Source organism: Diceros bicornis, chromosome 32 (genome assembly GCF_020826845.1).
Source record: "Diceros bicornis minor isolate mBicDic1 chromosome 32, mDicBic1.mat.cur, whole genome shotgun sequence".
NCBI classification, from domain to species: domain Eukaryota; kingdom Metazoa; phylum Chordata; class Mammalia; order Perissodactyla; family Rhinocerotidae; genus Diceros; species Diceros bicornis.
This window is the reverse complement of record NC_080771.1, coordinates 19,113,009-19,131,366: the sequence shown is the minus strand read 5'-3', so window position 1 is coordinate 19,131,366 and position 18,358 is coordinate 19,113,009. Positions and strand designations below refer to the sequence as shown.

The 18,358-nt window shown below is 55.6% G+C and overlaps 1 protein-coding gene across 2 annotated transcripts; it reads left to right on the top strand.

Moving 5' to 3' along the window:
* Window positions 1-838: 838 nt before the first annotated feature.
* On the top strand, window positions 839-18,306 carry FHOD1 (formin homology 2 domain containing 1). 2 transcript variants are annotated; one of them, XM_058528018.1, is made up of 23 exons: window positions 1,038-1,103; window positions 3,957-4,059; window positions 10,205-10,311; window positions 10,695-10,759; window positions 11,091-11,158; window positions 11,231-11,336; window positions 11,413-11,507; window positions 11,775-11,886; window positions 11,973-12,067; window positions 12,175-12,318; window positions 12,442-12,587; window positions 12,671-12,889; window positions 14,334-14,449; window positions 14,537-15,141; window positions 15,470-15,625; window positions 15,855-16,037; window positions 16,125-16,244; window positions 16,322-16,483; window positions 16,894-17,084; window positions 17,179-17,371; window positions 17,453-17,615; window positions 17,695-17,895; window positions 17,969-18,306. In XM_058528018.1, exons 3-23 carry the CDS (start codon window positions 10,283-10,285, stop codon window positions 18,049-18,051), a joined length of 3,252 nt encoding a protein of 1,083 aa, XP_058384001.1. In that variant the 5' UTR covers window positions 1,038-1,103; window positions 3,957-4,059; window positions 10,205-10,282; the 3' UTR covers window positions 18,052-18,306. The 2 variants fall into 2 exon arrangements, with proteins under 2 accessions (XP_058384000.1, XP_058384001.1); XM_058528017.1 differs by lacking the exon at window positions 3,957-4,059 and having other exon boundaries at window positions 839-1,103.
* The last annotated feature ends 52 nt before the right edge of the window (window positions 18,307-18,358 follow it).

The following is an 18,358-nucleotide window of genomic DNA, read 5'->3' as shown; positions in this document are numbered from 1 at the left end:
AGTCTTCTCACCTTTTCCATGAAACTTAAGGGAACGTATCTTCTTTCCCTAAACTATGGAAAACCCAGCCTATCGATTCCTTTCAAACTAAGAGGGATCCACCCAACTTTTCCCCCAAATCTGAGGGGCATTCGGCTTGTCTCGACCCAAACTGAGGAGGACCGTCTCCACTTTTCATTCAAGCTGAGGGGCACCTATCCCACTTCTTCCCCAAAACTGAGGGAAATATGTTCTACCCCCCCCCAAACTGAGTCATCTCATCCTTTTCCTAGAATTGAGGGGCACCCGTCCCTCTTCTTTCCCCAACTAAAAGGAAGTGATTCCACCTCTTCGTTCAAACTGAGTGTAATCTATTTTCACTTCTTGCTCCAAACTGAAAGGAACCCATCTCCCTGCTTTCCCCAAAAGAGGGAAGCCCATCCACTTCATCCCTTAAACTGAAGGAATCAGGACCGTCTCGTCCCTAAACTGAGGGAGACCTGGCTGGCCACTCTCTGAAGAAACTTCCACCCCACCTGCCGTAACAATCCCTCAAAGAGAGTGCAGCCTCACGCCGCCCCAACCCAAAGAAAGCCTCCTGGCCCTCTGCGCGCTCTAGTAAGCGGGGCGCGAGCTCAGGTTTTCCCGCCCGCCCAGCCCGTGAACTAACGGGATCACGAGCGCGCCCTCTGAGTGGCTGGCGGCAAGCCCCGCCTACGGCAGCGGTGGCCCACCCCCCGCCCCGGCGCGTTCAGGGCCTACTCTTGGCTCCACCCCCTTCCTCGGCCCCGCCTCCGTCTGGCTCCGCCCCTCCTCGGCGGCGTCCGGTCCGGCCGGGCCCAGAGAGCCGAGTTAGTTGAGCAGACGCCGCGGCGGGGCCGGGACCCGCCCGGAGGCGCGCGGCGCAAGCCAGTGGCAGAGCCATGGCGGGCGGGGAAGATCGCGGGGACGGGGAGCCGGAATCCGTGGTGACCGTGCGGGTGCAGTACCTGGAGGACACCGATCCCTTCTCATGTGCCAACTTCCCGGAGCCGCGCCGGGCCCCCACCTGCTGCCTTGATGGGGCGCTGCCCCTGGGTGCGCAGATACCCGCGCTGCACCGCCTGCTGGGGGCGCCGCTCAAGGTGAGGGGGGCCGGAGAAAGGGTGGGGGCGATCGAAGGTTCAAGATCGGCGATTAAAGCCTTTGGGAGGTGCCCCTCGGAGAGAAGCTGGAGCGGGTGTGCTCCTGCGGGAGCGTCTTGGGCTGAGGGCTAAGGGCACAAGGTTCATGCTGACTCGCTGGCGGGGGCCGCCTATCAAGTTGACGGGAAGCTGAAGAAGGGAGATGGGAGTTTGTGGTCTGCGCCACCCTGGCCGCCCTTCGAAGTGAGGCCCACCGGGGAAGGTGCTCGGGGTTCACGCGCTGCCTGTCTGCCTAGGTAACTGCTCCAGATAGGGCGGCGGTAGGTGTTTGGGTGGTAGCGGACCCAGGAGGCGGAGCTGGGGAGGGGCCAGCTTCCACCTGCTTCAGGTGAGGTGGAGGCGGGACCACGTGGAGGGGCGGACCCGGGGCGGACCACCCCGAGCGGGGTCTGGAGACTGGATTGGGTCCTGCGGGATAGAGTGTTGCCCCTGCAGGTGGGGGCCCGGCTTGGAAGTGCTGGTGGAGAAGAGACTTCATGGAGTGAAGGGAGTCCCCGGGAAGCGGCCCGGCCCGGGACACGCCGAGCGCGGGAGGCTGCACTGGAATAGCCCTTTGAGTCACCGTTCCCACCATCCCGTACACCCGCCGCCGCTGGCCCGCGGCTAGAAGGCGGGGCGGGCCGGGCTAATTTTAAATCGCCGGCCTGCCCTAGTTTGCCTGCGCCCCGGAGCCGACTTGTGCACAGTGCCGGGAGAGGCCGTTTTCCAGATGGCCGGCCCTACCTCCCCTCCCGCTCGCGACGCTCAGCCCCTCGCAGGCAGCCCTTTCCGGCGCGCTGAGTTTCCGGGCTAGGACTCTGGGAGGCGCGCTACCAGCCCTCGGGGATCCCCTCCAGCCAGTTCGCACCGAGTGGTGAGGAAGAGGAGAGAGAGTTTGTGGGGGTGCCCTCCCCTGCTCCTAGCCTTAGCAGGGCGCCGAGTTACGCAAACTTGCCCCCGGGGCCCGGGGTCTCCCCTGGAATGTGCCCCGGGCGCCGGGCCCCCAGCCTGCATTCCTCGAGCTGCGGGCCAGCCCCGCCTCCGAGCGCGGGCGGGAGAGGTGGTAAGACTATTAGCCTCGGGAGTGGCGCGTGTCCGAGCAGAGCCTGGACTTCAAGGCCACGGCTTGAAGGTTGCAGCACACTGCCCACTCCGGACTTTTGATGCAGCACCCCCCATCTCCGCCCTGTTCAAAGGGGCAAACTGAAGTGGGCCTGGAAGAAGCACGTCCAGCTCAAGACCACCTCCCATTCAGGATGGGCACTGTGGAGAGAGGGGTGCTGAACTGGGGCCAGGATCCTGCCTCCAGGCTGCTGGAACTCCTGGTGCTGAAATAAGCCTGGAGCACTACAGAGAACATAGTATTCCTGCCACCCTCCACTCTAGAACAGGACATAGCCCTGACACCCCTCTTCCCAATTAGGGGCAGGTTTGGGAAGTCAGCTACAGGAAAGAGGCTCAGAAACACCCCTTACTTCTCCCCCTCATTTAGGGATCCATCTCCCTACCCCACGAGGTGCTCCGCCCTCTGTTGTCTGCTCGCTGAGGACACTACTGAGCTTGAATAGAGAATGTTAAGCCCCCCACAACTCAGTCCTTCCTGGTCTCCCCACTTTCAGGATCTTCCACCTGGTGTACCTGAGGACTGCCATATCCCCCACAGGCAGGATATGGGGGCAGGCACACTGGGTTACCACGGTGCTTGGAGCCAAGACTCCCTGGGGCTGGCAGCTATGCCAGGAATGGTCAGATGCACTGTGATGTGCTCGTCCCAAATATAAACTGTGACCACAGCCCCAGAATAGAAGGCTGGAGGAAGAAGGGCTGAGAATAGGGTAGGGGCAGGGACATCAGAGCAGGGGATGTCAACAGCTCATTCCTCCCCTAGGCCTATATGTGGGTGCCCCAAGGGTACAGACGTGACTCAGACCTGCCTCAATAGCCCTATAGAGGGAAGAGGTGGCCCAGAAACCGAGGCAGGCATCCCTGTCCCAGGCCGTAGAGCAGAAAGAAGAGGGAGGGGTTCTCTACTCACTGCTTCATCCTCTGTACAGTTGTCCAGCAGGGAAACAGGACACAGCCAAGTAACATCTGCCCTCCCACTCTGGGCACTGACCCCCATCATCCCTCCAGACCCTGCCCCCTCCCTAGGGATGTACAGAGGCCCAGCCCACTTTCTCTCTGGAGCTCCACCCCACACACCCCATTGGGCTGGGCCTAGCCTCTAGAGTTCCCCAGGGGGCTTCCTTTTTAACCGATTCAGAGCTTTCAGGTCTGAGAAGGCCTTGCTCATTTCCTCCCAGTCTAGGAGGAAGCTCCTGGCCACAGCCTCTGACTCATCTCCTGGCCCTAGAGTGGGGGAGGGTCCTGGTGGTGCCTTGGGCCATGCCTGGTGTCCCCAGGGGAAATCAGGAGTATCTGTCTTCTTTTGTGCAAGAGCCTCTCCCAGCCCAGGGGAGAACCTGGCCCTCTGGCCTGCATCTCATCTCTTTACCCAGAGCTGCCCAGTCCCGCCCTCCCTGCTACCCTTTGCCCTTCTGGGTGGTGCCTCAGGAGCACCTCCCAGACTCCCAAAGGCCCTGCCACATCTGGGATAGCAGTGACTTCTCCCTCGACTCTGGGCAGAGGGACCTGGGTGCTGCTCTGACCCTAATGCAAAGGCCAGAGGAGCACCATACACCAGGCAGCAAGGATAACCCTAGAAATCTGTCCATTACCAGCAACTTTGTTTCCCCAGCTGTAGCTAAAGATCAGAGTAGGACAGGGGTGGCACTGTCCCGAAATGTTTTCTGACCTTGCTCCTCCCTACTCCAGCCTCAGTTTACCCCTCAGGAGCAGATGAGGCAAGGGCACTAAAGTGTGAACCTGAACTGCTGGGACAGTGACCAATTGGAGGGGTCCCAGAGGATGCTTAAGGGTAAGATGGGGTTCTCTGATGATGAACTAAGCCCTTGCATCCCCAGATATGGAGGTTTTTTTGGGAGACTGTAGAAGATTGGGATGTGGGCATTAGTCATGGCCTCCTCCTAGCTTTCCTTGGGGCCGGCATGTCCAATTTGCTGATCATTCTGGGCTAGGAAGCCTGGGCTGAAACCTGGTGAGGGACCCCAGGACCTAGGTCCTGGCAGAAGTAGGCACTGTAACCCCAGCGTGTATGGTGTGTGTGTGTGTGTGTGTGTGTTCATTTGTGCTCCCTTGCTGGAACTGGGAGGACCAGTTTGGGGCATTTGCAGAGTCCAGAAAACTGAGGGGTAGTCTCCAGCCTTTGGCAACCCTACAGGCCCCAACCCTCACTCCACCTCCCCTCCAGGGTTCCCTGGAACACTTCCAAAGTCCATCCGCCCAAGATCTAGGTCAGTTAGCCCTGGTTCCATTCCTGGTTGTGCAGCCTGGGGCAAATTCACTGAATTTCTGAGCCTTGTTTGCCTCATCTGTAAAAGGATTACTGGGAGAATCAAACAAAATAGGCAGCCCAGTGTGTGGCACAGAGGAGGCATAATAAATATGGGTTTCCCTCCTCAAGGCCCATCCATGTCATCTCATCTAGGAAGTCACGGTCTAGTTGGAGACCCAAGATAACACAAAAGGAGGGTTGTTAGAGCACAGGGTCTTGTGTTTATGGGAAAGGAGAAGAAAAAGGCAGTTAACAAGTTATTTCCTAAAATAAGAGTCCTTGAGCATATAATTCTGCCTTCTCCATCTTCCTTGTATCCTGGCCCTGGCATGTTCATTTTCATCTGATTATACTGTTATCAAAAATATCAGGGAGTAGACCCCATGGTCCCCTAAGCTTGGCCCTGCATATAAAACAATATGTAACCAGTTGATTCGGGCTGCCAGAAAAGCCTCAGCCCAGAGAAGCAAGAGAAAAGTGGGCTGGAGGCTGAAGTGAGGGGCTGAGCCTGGGAAGAATGGGGGAGGGACTCCACCCCAAGACAGACAGCAGAGAAGTGCAGAAGACAAGAGCCAGGAGGAAGCCAAGGATGTGGGTCCATACTATATGCTGACCCTAAGCACTGTCAGCAGGGACCAGGATTTGGGCTTACTCTGGCCTGGCCCAGCCCCAGGGTGTGAGAAACAAGGCCCAGAGGTTTGGCACTCAGAATGGTGACCCCAGGAAGGGGTCAGGGGTGTGAGGGACAAGCATCACCCAGCTCCAGGAAGTCTCCACTCTTTGCTACATGCCTGACCCTAGCTCACCATGGCCCATCTCCACCCAGGACAGACAGCTGGGGTTGGAGGACATTGTCCTGGAAGCTTTGGGCTGGCTTTTACCTCTGGACCATCTCCCTAGAAATGGGGCCCTGGCAGGATTAGACAGGTGAAGTGGCGGGGAGGCCATGGCTACCGCCACAGAGGGAAAGGGATTAAACCTGGTCATCTGAGGAGGCTGGGGGTGGTGGAGCACTTAGGCTGTAGGACCCTGCCCCGAATGGATGCAGGCATCCCAGGTATCCTGGAAGGAGAGGGCATTCTCTGCTTACTTGGGATTAGAGCATGCAAGTGTGCCTGCAGGAGGGGAAGAGGGCATGCTGGGCCTGAGCTTCTGTGAGTGTACTTCTTGGGCCTGTGCACAGTCGGTAAGCATATGTATATCCCACCATATACCTGGGTGTGTAAGCAGTTACCAGGTGTAATCTGATCACCCCTCCAGTGTTTACCTTTACAGCACTCCACCCCTCCCCTTTCTTAGCACCCATGGCAGGTATGCTTCTACATTTATTTGTGGCCTTTTTCTGAGTCAAGCCTGCCTGCCCCCCACCACCACTGGACAGATAGGCAGGGAAGACAGAGGCAGCGTCTCAGCACCTGAAACCAGCCTGGTTTGTGAATGTCTGAATGAATGAGCTATTCTATATGTGTGTGATTTGGGGGATTCCTGAGGGAGTTTGTGGCTCTCGGGGAGATATGTTTCTCTTGGGTCCCAGAATCCACCAGTCCAAGGTGGAAGGAGATGCAGCTGTGCCTGGATGGGGGAGGGGTGGGTAGGTTGCTGAGTCACCTTGTGAAAAGAGGGATCAGGAGGAATGTGGGGTTGCCCTCAGCTGAGCTGGCCCTGGATGAAGTACCCCAGCTCTGGGGCCTTGCTGCCCCATCTCAGACCTATTCCCAGTAGGCCCTAGAGAAGATGACTCTGCTCCCAGGGAGGGGAGAGAGGCCAGGCCCGCCCATGGCCTGGGGAGGGCAAGCAGCCAGGCAGGAAGTGGGACAGAGAACAGGCTGGAGTGTTTGTCCTATGTCCCATGTCCCAGGCGGGGGTGGGGTGGGGTGGAGGGGTGTCACCCAAGGGCCTCAGAGGCTGAACTGACAGGAAGGAGCCGGGTCAGGCTCTCAGGAATGAGCAGGGGTGCTAAGCAGAGGCAGGGGTAGGGGATCCTGCTGGACTTCCTTTCCCCCCAGGGGACCAAGGGTGGCTGGAAGCCCTTGGGCTGGGTCCAGAGCAGGGCAGGGCTGACAGAACAGCAGGACAAATGTTGGAGTTGACTTTCCCAGTAAGATGGAGACCAGAGACACCTGACTCTTCAGAGGTAGGCTCTCCCTGGGCCATGGCACCTCAAGGACCGGGGCCACTCAAGTCAAAGGGACTTTGCCAAGTCCTGTATACTGGCGCTGTGCCATGGGGGAGGTGTCTGTGAGAGGAATAGTGCTGCCTTAGACTCTCTGGAGTCACCTCACTAGGCCTCTCTACAGGCACTTCTCAAGGGGCCAAGTGTCATGCCAGGTGGTGGTGTAGGAGAGCCAGCTCAGGGGAGAGGGAGACATGGGAAGCAGACACATGGATTGAGCATGTGCTTTCTTGTTGCAATGCACGTTTCAGGGACCCACTGTAGACTGACTGAGTCAGACTGTAAAATCTGGTTTTTAATAGGCCCCTTGGAGGCCTCTGACGTCCAGCTAGGACCATGGCAACTGTAGCCCACTTGGCGGCAGGGCAAAGACCCTGAGGCCTGGAGGGACTGAGAGCCTATGGATTATTAGCCCCTGCCCCTCACTGTCTTATTCAGGGAGATACACACACCACACACACACACACACACACACACACACACACACACCCCTCAGCTGGGTTTGCACCTCTCAGCATTCTTAACATTTTCTCCCTGGGCTTTAATGCTTTGTGGCTGCAGCTGATCACCCCAAAGGGTTGTGAACTTCCTCGAAGGCAGGAACTTACTCCTATCTTCTCTCCATTCCCCTCCGTCATTCATGTTCATTAGCTCAACAAATATTCAGTAACCACTTACTGTGTGACACATGCTGTGCTAGGCTCCGCAGATATAGCATGGTGCAGGACAGACATGGTGCCTGAACCCAGAGAACACACAGCTAGTGAGGAAGGAGACGAGTGTCTAGGATATTATAATGCAGTGTGAAAGGCCTCAGAAGGTGTACACACACGGGGTGGAGTGGGTTGCATAGCATTGGCTAGAGAAGTCCAGAAAGGCTCTCCAAAAAACTTATCTCATCTGATGTGTCCAGTATTTTTACCGTAAGCATTTTTGCCACAAACATTTTCGCCACATAACTCATTGGCTGTAAGGCAATTTTACTGTAAAAGATAAAGTAACAAAAAATAAAATAAAAGAGGAACGTTAAAAAGGACATAATGACACATGTAGTACATACGTGGACTACATTTAAATGTTCCATCACATGCCCAGTCCTTATATTTCACCAAATCATCTAAGCCAGATTCTGTGCCAAATACCAAAATTCTGTCCACATCACATTCTCCGCTATCAAATGGCAAAAAATTTTCACCATTTTCAAGAAACTTACCAGGAATCACACAACTATTTCTTTTGGGGGTGGGGGCAGATAGAAGGAGGAGCTTGATTCTTCTTTTGCCTCCAACTTCTAATATTGCTTAATAAATTTGGTAAAGACGGCATTAGAGAACAAGTTGTTGTATCTAAATCAACAAAAGAGCCTGAATAGCCAAAGAAATCCTGAGAAAAAAGAACAAAGCTGGAGGTATCACACTCCCTGATTTCAAAATATACTACAAAGCTATAGTAACCAAAACAGCATGGTACTGGCACAAAAACAGACACACAGATCAATGGAATAGAATCGAGAGCCCAGAAATAAACCCACACATCTCTGGACAGCTAGTTTTCGACAAGGGAGCCAAGTCCATACAATGGAGAAAGGAAAGTCTCTTCAATAGATGGTGTTGGGAAAACTGGACAGCCACATGCAAAAGAATGAAAGTAGACTATTGTCTTACACCATACACAAAAATTAACTCAAAACGGATTAATGAATTGAATGTAAGACTTGAAACCATGAAACTTCTAGAAGAAAACATAGGCAGTACGCTCTTTGACATTGGTCTTAGCAACATATTTTCAAGTACCATATCTGACCGGGCAAGGGAAACAATAGAAAAAATAAACAAATGGGACTACATCAAACTAAAAAGCTTCTGCACAGCAAAGGAAACCATCAACAAAAAGAAAAGACAACCTAACAATTGGGAGAAGATGCTTGCAAACCATATATCTGATAAGGGGTTAATATCCAAAATATATAAAGAACTTATACATCTCAACAACAAAAAAACTAACAAGCCAATTAAAAAATGGGCAAAAGACCTGAACAGACATTTCTCCAAAGAAGATATACAGCTGGCCAACAGACACATGAAAAGATGTTTCACATCATTAACTATCAGGGAAATGCAAATCAAAACTACAATGAGATATCACCATCACGCCCATCAGAATGGCTATAATTAACAACACAGGAAACAACAAGTGTTGGAGAGGATGTGGAGAGAAGGGAACTCTCATATACTGCTGGTGAGAGTCCAAACTGGAGCAGCCGCTATGGAAAACAGTATGGAGATTCTTCAAAAAATAAAGAATAGAACTACCATACAATCCAGCTATTCCGCTGCGGGGTATTTATCCAAAGAACATGAAAACACTCATGCATACAGATACATGCACCCCTGTGTTCATTGCAGCATTATTCACAATAGCCAAGACTTGGAAGCAACCTAAGTGCCCATCAAGGGACGAATGGATAAAGAAGGTGTGGTATATATACACAATAGAATACTACCCAGCCATAAGAAATGATGAAATCCAGCCACTTGTGACAACATGGTTGGACATTGAGGGTATTATGCTAAGCAAAATAAGTCAGAGGGAGAAGGTCAAACACCATATGATCTCACTCAAAAGTAGAAGATAAAAAACAACAACAAACACATAGAGACAGAGATTGGATTGGTGGTTACCAGGGGGGAACCGGGGAGGGAGGAGGGCAAAAGGAATGATTAGGCAAATGTGTGTGGTGATGGAATGTAATTAGCCTTTGAGTGGTGAACATGATGTATACTAAGCAGAAATTGAAGTATAATGATGTATACCTGAAATTTATATCATGTTATAACCAATGTTACTGCAATTTAAAAAAAAGAATTGATAATTAATGCTCTTAAAGGCTGTGTGAATCATTAGTCTCCTCTTTTATATTCGCCATAGTTTGGTGACTTGGTTTTGACAGGTAGGAGGGGTGACTGTGCTCACCAAAGGATTTGCAAACTGATATGTTATCATTTTCTAGTAGAGTGTGCAATCTGGCTTTCTACTCTCTTATTTCACACTTCCAGTAAGTTTTATTACCTTATTTTCTAGTTGAAACCAAACTGTCAACCAGTTGTTTTATCTCTTATGGCCAAATTGCCTTATGGCCAATTAGTTATGTGGCGAAATTGTTTGTGGCAAAAATGCTTGAGGGAAAGATGTCTATGGCAAAGATGCTTAGGGCAAAAGTACCTAGAACCCTAATCTGAAACCTAAAGAATGGGCGGGTCTTAGCTAGGAGAAAACATAGCACATACAAAGGGCAAGAGAGCCTGGCACCTGAGATAGATGGGCTTTGCATGTAGTAGGCACACGAGAAACGATTGCTGAAGGAATGCACGGCTGTAGTGCAGACCCTTGTGGTCTACCTCTCTGCCCAGAGTGGGAGGTAGGAGCTCACGGGGTCTCCATACATACCCCTACCACCTCTTTCCCAGCCCTGACAGCTGTTCCCTTTGCCCCCAGCTAGAGGACTGTGCCCTGCAAGTGTCTCCCTCTGGATACTACCTGGACCCTGAGCTGTCCCTGGAAGAGCAGCGGGAGATGCTGGAAGGCTTCTATGAAGAGATCAGGTCAGAGCTGATGGGGTCAGGAAGGCAAGGCTGGCCCCACTGTTTCCCCCACCAGGGGCTGGCTCAGGTGTCAGCAGCCAAGACACCTGATCTCTAGCCTGAGCTGTGGGTCACCTCCTGCCCCCCCGGGGAACTGTGCCAGGGGAATGGCATAGTGTCACCTGCTGCCCGGGATAGGAGTGAGGGGCTCTCCCACATACCTGAGATACTTGTATTTGTACAAATCCTCCTCTCTGGCCAACACTTGGGCCCTTGGAGGAGCAGTTGGGGAGGGAGGAGCTGGGCCAGGGTCGGCACGTGGGGAGCTCTTTGGCTGCCTTGGCTTAGGGGGAGGGACCCTGAGGAATGAGCTGGGAGCTGCTGACTGGACTGCTTGATTCTAGCAAAGGGCGGAAGCCTACGCTGATCCTGCGGACCCAGCTCTCTGTGAGGGTCAGTGCCATCTTGGGTAAGTGTTTGAGGGCATCAGTGTCCAGCAACACCCCCCACAACAACCCAGCTGGCTCAGTTTCTTTCAGGCCTGTGCTGGATAGTGGACAAGGTAGATCGCAGACGGAACATGTGGCCCCTCCCCTTTCCTATCCTGACCTCTCCTTCCAGGGCCAGGGCTAATGCCACAGCTAGACTGTGGTGGGGGCTGCCCAGAGTTAGGGAGTGGAGGAGGAGATGGGGGATTGAAGAGTACTAGAATATTCTTTGGTGGAGGGTTGTGGCTGTGTCCTAGTAGAAGAGGGTGTCTGTGTCCTCTTGAGGTTTCCATGCCCACCTACCCCTTGCAGAAAAGTTGTATGGCTCCAGTGGCCCCGAGCTCCGCCGCTCCCTCTTCTCACTAAAGCAGATCTTCCAGGTGAGGCCCAGAGGTGGGCTGGGGGTGGGCATCCAGCTGGAGCCCCCCTAAACTCCTCCATGGTGTCTCCAGGAGGACAAGGACCTGGTGCCTGAATTTGTGCACTCAGAGGGGCTGAGTTGCCTGATCCGTGTGGGTGCTGCTGCCGACCACAACTACCAGAGCTACATCCTCCGAGGTCAGCCCCACTCCTCCCCCATGACCCCTGCTCTTGACAGCCCCTTACTGACCTCTTCTTGTCTCTGTGTCCCCAGCACTAGGCCAACTGATGCTTTTTGTGGACGGGATGCTAGGGGTGGTGGCCCACAGTGAGACCGTGCAGTGGCTGTACACACTGTGTGCCAGCCTGGTAAGTGGCCCTCCACGCAGCCATGCATCCTTTCCCACTGCTTCTCACTGGGCCTCAGTTTCCTCTTCAGCAAAGTGGGCTGGAATGGAGAGAGTCTGAGGCCCCTCCTAACCTAGAAGGCACTTCAACACCTGGGCCTGGAGCCAGGGTCTTTCTGCCTAGACTCTCCTCTCTGGGTCCAGCTCCAAAAGCCCTTCCCCCTCCCCACCAGGAGCTGGCACAAGTCTGGCCCAAGCCCCACTCACATGTGGTAACCCCTCCCCCTAGTCCCGCTTGGTGGTGAAGACGGCCCTGAAGCTGCTCCTGGTGTTTGTGGAATACTCTGAGAATAACGCACCACTGTTCATCCGCGCAGTCAACTCTGTGGCCAGCACCACCGGTCAGAGACTGTCCCTCCTTCCCCCACTACTCAGAGCCCTCTCTCCTACCTGTCCCCCCATGACTGTTCCCTTTTCTGTATGGCAGGTGCTCTTCCGTGGGCTAATCTGGTGTCCATCCTGGAGGAGAAGAATGGTGCTGACCCCGAGTTGTTGGTGTATACAGTCACCCTCATCAACAAGGTGTGTGTGTGTTGGGGGGAGAACCAAGAGCCAATTCTGGGCCTCTAGGGCTCTTGACTTCTGGTCCCCATCAGCCTTAGCCTTGCCCTCCTATCCCCACCTTCCAGACACTGGCAGCGCTCCCAGACCAGGACTCCTTCTACGATGTGACGGATGCATTGGAGCAGCAGGGCATGGAGGCACTAGTCCAGCGCCACTTGGGCACTGCGGGCACTGACGTCGATCTGCGTGCCCAGCTTGTGCTCTACGAGGTGGGCTGGGCCGCCAGGGCCCTACTGGGGGCGAGAGGAGGGTAGAGAAGGGACGCAGTTCCCCAGCGCTCCACCCCACCTACGTGGGCCTCAGCCACTCACATCTGGGCGCACCTCCTCTAGAGTGCCCTGCGACTGGAGGATGGAGACATCGAGGAAGCCGCCCCAGGTGGGCGGCGGGAGCGCCGAAAGCCGTCTTCAGAGGAGGGCAAGAGGAGCCGCCGATCTCTAGAAGGCGGGGTCTGCCCTGTGCGCACCTCGGACCCTGGGTAAGAACGCGCTGCGCTTGGGCAGATGGGGAGGGGTAGGTTGGCCAGGGTTAGCCCTGTCTCCTGACAGGCCCCGCCTCCAGCCCCGCAGGCCCCGCCTCACCGACAGGCCCCGCCTCCAGCCCCACAAGCCCCGCCTCGCCGCTAGCCCCGACCTTGTCCTCTACCGGCCCTGCCTCACCGACAGGCCCCGCCTCTAGCCTGGTGGGCCCTGCCTCTGGCCTCGGTACCTCGGTGAGCCTCTTTCCTACCATCTCCGTGGCGCCCTCAGCCGACAGTTCCTGCGAGAGGAGCATCTACAAGTAAGTCGAGAGACAGAGGCTGCCCTCGGAGTCCTCTCTCCAACTGTCCCTCTGCTTTGCGCCCCTCCACAGGCCCTCCGCCTCCTCTGCCCAAACGCGTGCTTTCTCTCTCTTTCTTTCCAGACTTCACCAAACTGCTCCTGTTTGGTAAGTGACTGCTGGGGGGTGGGGTTCGACTCTAACTGGACCTCCTCCTCCTGCGGTTTTGCTTTATCTCTTAATGGCATTCCCCTGTCTTTGCCGCTTGTCATCTGTCTCCCCACCCCCATCTGTCTTTGTGTTCCTCTGTCACTGTCTCTCTGACTCTCTTGTTCTGCTCTTTGTCTCTTACAGCACACTTCCTGCTTCATGTCAGTCTCTCCCCCCTACTTCCAGTTTCCTCATGTCATGCCTCCCGCATCCCCTCTTCTTCCCACTGTGCTGGGAAGGAACCCCTGATATCACTGCCCGGCTCAGTGTGAGTGTGAGCAACTGGGCTTTGGAGTGGAGCAGGCATCACAATTACCATCTCTTCCTCTCATCCCCCCACCCAGGGCCCCTGAGAGCCCACCTGTCCCCCAGTCCCCTACTGGGCAGGCCAGGCTGGAGTAAGTACAGAGGCCAGCCTGCCAGGCCTGCCATGTGCTCAGGGCTTCAGCATTGCTTCCCCCAGCGGGGGTTCCACGTGCCTGATGCAGCCAGATCTAGGGGACTCTCAGGCCCCTTCTCTCCCAGATTTATACCTCCTCAGTTACCTAAGCACTGAGTTCACTGGGGTATTAGTAGTCCTTGTGCTTCAATAGTGACAGTTTAACAGCTTTGACCAGAGATGAGGACATGGACTCCCAACTTGGAACCCATTCTCCTATGTCCTCAGCCCAGGAATAGGGCAGGGAGGGGATCTAGGGTGCTGTGTGGTGTGGAGGAAGAGGAGCAACCTAGGGCTAAGGAAAGGCCAGGGACTGAGGGCCAGCAGAGGCTGGAGGGGCCAAAAAAGAGACACTGGATCACATTCATGACCTCATCATAAACTGAGTGCCTGTTGTTTACCAGGCCCTTTCTGGGCATAGGCCATAGGTCTCAGAAGCTGCCAGACATGCCAAGGGAGGGAGAGCCTGGTACACCCATTAGGACAGCTATCCCCTTCCCCTGCTTTAAGGGTCCTTGTCTAGAATCAGGACAGTGAACATGAACAACAGCAAGGTTGCAAGTTAGATGTTAAGTAGAACTTCTCCCCATTTGTTGACCTGGGAGTGCTGGGTTGGAAGTGACCCTCCCCAGCTGTGGAGGACTGAACAGGGGCTGCCTTGGGGAGCAGATCCTGGGTTGCTCAGCGCATGGACTGTTCCCTGTGTGTCTGTGTGTGCCTGCAATTAGGGGCAGTGCCCAGGGGCCCAGCAAGGCATGTGCACCACCCTGGGCTGGGGTATGTCAGACACCCTTACTCACAGGTGCCTCCCCCCAGAGCCCGGTTCCTGGAGAATGTGGCAGCAGCAGAAACAGAGAAGCAGGCTGCGCTGGCCCAAGGCCGGGCAGAGACACTGGCTGGGGCCATGCCTGATGAGGCCGACGGGCACCCAGGTGAGTAGGTAGGTGGGCAGAATCCACCCATGTTGCCCTGTTGCCTCACAGAGGGCATGATGCTGAGAGCTGCTTCCTTTTTTCTAGACACCCAGAAACTATGGGACTCTCCAGAACCAGCCCCTGCACCCGGAACACCCCAGAGTCCTGCCCCCCGAGTCCTACTCCGGGCCCAGCAGAGCCTTGAGCCAGAGCCCAAGGAGCCACTGGCCCCACCAAGCCCCAAGGTTGAGCCCGTCCGGGAATTTCCTATCCGTGTACCCAAGCTCTGCATTGGAGACCTGGACTTCTCAGATCTGGGGGAGGAAGAAGACCAGGATGTGCTGAACACAGAGTCTGTAGAGGCTGGGAAAGGGGTCCCGCCCCCACCACCCCCACCGCCTCTGCTCTCTGGAGGAGCCCCACCTCCTCCGCCCCCACCTCCCCCACCCATCAAAGGCCCATTTCCACCACCTCCACCCCTGGCTGCCCCTCCTCCTCCCTCAGTACCTGATGGCCCAGCCCTCCCCACCAAGAGGAAGACAGTAAAACTCTTCTGGCGGGAGCTAAAGCTGGCTGGAGGCCATGGAGGCTCTGGGAGCCGCTTTGGGCCCTGCCCCACCCTGTGGGCCTCACTGGAGCCTGTCTCAGTGGACACAGCCCGGCTAGAACACCTGTTCGAGTCCCGTGCCAAGGACGTGCTGCCTTCCAAGGTAAACGCACCCTCATCTGCAAGGTAACCCCAGTGGAGAGGGGAGGGATTTAGCTCAAGGGTCTGAACACCTGAGACCGCCACTCATTTCCCACATGGGGAAACCGAGGCAAAGAAGGGTTAGGGACTTGTCTGAGGTCTCTCAACAAGGAATCAGCAGAGCCCTAACTAGAATCTAAGCTCATCCCAAGGCCTTACGCATCCCAGATCCCCGGTTGTGGGATGACCCACCATTTGGCCATTTGGGGGGGCCTTGGAATGTCCTCTTAGATTGTTGCCCCAGCTAGTGCCTTTCCCAGTCTTACACTGCCCTTTCCCTAACCTCAAAGAAAGCTGGTGAGGGCCGCCGGACAATGACCACAGTGCTGGATCCCAAGCGCAGCAATGCCATCAACATTGGCCTAACCACACTGCCACCTGTGCATGTCATCAAGGCTGCCCTGCTCAATTTTGATGAGTTTGCTGTCAGCAAGGATGGGATTGAGGTGGGGATACCCAGCTAGGGGTGTGGGAGGGAGGTGGGAGGTCTAGCCCTCTCTTTTGGTCAGTGGGCATTTCCTGTCCCTCCAGTGGTGGGCATGGGCTTGGCATTTCTGCAGATCAGTCCTCAGACTCTGAGGCTCCCCCAGATGACCTAGGGAGGAGTCAAGATCAATGCCTGAGGCCTCAGGCCAGCACTGAGGGGCCTATGTGGGGTGGTGGCTGCATCTGCAGAAGCTACTGACCATGATGCCCACGGACGAGGAGCGGCAGAAGATCGAGGAGGCCCAGCTGGCCAATCCTGACATACCCCTGGGCCCAGCTGAGAATTTCTTGATGACTCTTGCCTCCATCGGGGCCCTGGCTGCTCGCTTACAACTCTGGGCCTTCAAGCTGGACTATGACAGCATGGAGCGGGTATCTGGGTCATGGAGTGGGACAGGCAGTGGGGGCAGGTGACAGTGATGACCATGTAGTCTGAGAGTACCTGGTCTCCCATACCAGGAAATTGCAGAACCACTATTTGACCTGAAAGTGGGTATGGAACAGCTGGTGCAAAATGCCACCTTCCGCTGCATCCTGGCCACCCTGCTGGCTGTGGGTAACTTCCTCAATGGCTCCCAGGTGAGTGACAGCACATGAGGGCTGGGGGCCAGGGCTCTTGAGCCAGCCAGGCCCAGGCTCAGACGGGGTCCTTTCAGAGCAGCGGCTTTGAACTGAGCTACCTGGAGAAGGTGTCAGAGGTGAAGGACACGGTGCGCCGGCAGTCACTGCTGCACCATCTCTGCACCTTGGTGCTCCAGACCCGGCCTGATTCCTCCGACCTCTACTCAGAAATCCCCGCCCTGACCCGTTGTGCCAAGGTTAGCACCAGCCAGAGGCTTGACTAAGACTGGCCACAGTATGAGGGAGACTGCTTCCTGGGACTGGCTTCTTCCCTTTCTATTTGGGCTGCTGTGCAGGGCTTGTTCGGCTACAGGTGTTTGCATGGGCCGTGTCCTCTGCCAGAAACACTCCTTCGTCTGTTGGCCTTGCTATACCTACTCAGTCTTTGGGTCTCAGTTTAGCTACCACTTCCCCCCAAGAAACTTTTTCTATTCTCCATTGCATCAAATGGACTTGTCTCTTGCATTAAACCGTGAACTTTTGGAGGGTGGGGGCCAGATCTCGTCTATCTGTGTCCCTGGGCCCAGGCTGGCCAGCCTGGCACAGAGCCAGCCTTATGCAGTGTCTTTCTATGGGGGAAAAGCATGTGTACCCCCTGCTTTTCCAGGTGGACTTTGAGCAGCTGACTGAGAACCTGGGGCAGCTGGAGCGCCGGAACCGGGCAGCTAAGGAGAGTCTGCGGAGCTTGGCCAAGCATGAGCTGGCCCCAGCCCTGCGTGCCCGCCTCACCCACTTCCTGGCCCAGTGTGCCCGCCGTGTTGACATGCTGCGGGTAGTGCATCGCCGTGTCTGCAACAGGTAGGGGCATGGGCCAGAGAGACACAGGACTGCCACTACCATCCCTTAAACCCCAAACAAGACTCACCATCCCTACCCACCCCAACCTGCCTAGGTTCCATGCCTTCCTGCTGTACCTGGGGTACACGGCACAGGCAGCTCGTGAAGTGCGCATCATGCAGTTCTGCCAAACGTTGCGGGAGTTCGCACTGGAGTATCGGACTTGCTGGGAACGGGTGCTGCAGCAGCAGCAGAAGCGGGCCACATACCGTGAGCGCAACAAGACCCGGGGACGCATGATCACCGAGGTGGGTGCCCCTTCCAGCTCTTGACTGCTATCCCCATGTTTTCCTTCCCCTACTTCCAGCTCACCCTTTTCCCCTCTCCAGACAGAGAAGTTCTCAGGTGTGGCTGGGGAAGCCCCCAGCAACCCATCCGTCCCAGTGGCTGTGGGCAGCGGGCCAGGCCGGGGTGATGCCGACAGTCATGCCAGCATGAAGATTCTGCTGACCAGCAAGCCTGAGGACACCACACATGGTCGCCGCAGCAGAGGTGGGATCTGTGGCCACTGGGGGCAATGGGCTCTGTCTGAGGCCACCTTGGCCTGACCTCCCCATCTGACGTCCCTCAGGCATGGTCCAGAACAGCTCCCCAGTCATGCCCACAGCAGTGGGGCGCTCCACTCTACCCCCAGAAGAACCTCCAGGCTCCAGTTTACCCAGTGACACTTCAGATGAGATCATGGACCTGCTAGTGCAGTCAGTGACCAAGAGCAGTCCTCGTGCCTTAGCTGCTCGAGAACGCAAACGTTCCCGTGGCAACCGCAAGTCTTGTGAGTACTCCCCACATGCCCACTGCCCGCCTTAACCCCATCAACCCCCTCCAACCTTGCTCTGTCCCTGCAGTGAGGCGGACGTTGAAGAGCGGGCTCGGAGAGGACCTGGTGCAGGCACTGGGACTGAGCAAGGGTGCTGGCCTGGAGGTGTGAAGGCGCTGCCACCAGGACACCTATCTGGGCCCTGATCTGCAGTACAAGAGACTATAGAGTGAGGAGGGAGCAGAGCAGAAGTCTGGGCCTCTTCTCAACTCTAGGGCCACTCTGTGCCCAGGGGCCAGTGCCTTGAGCAGTATTAGCTGTGTGCATGGGTGTGCGTGTACGTGTATGCATGTATGAGCTCCCTGAATGCGTGGAGCATAATAAAGTCTTCCTAGCCAATCCAAGAGCTCTTTTCTTCTTTCAAGGTACCCACTACACTGGGTCTGTAGCAGGAGGGAAATAACAAAGAACTGGCTCT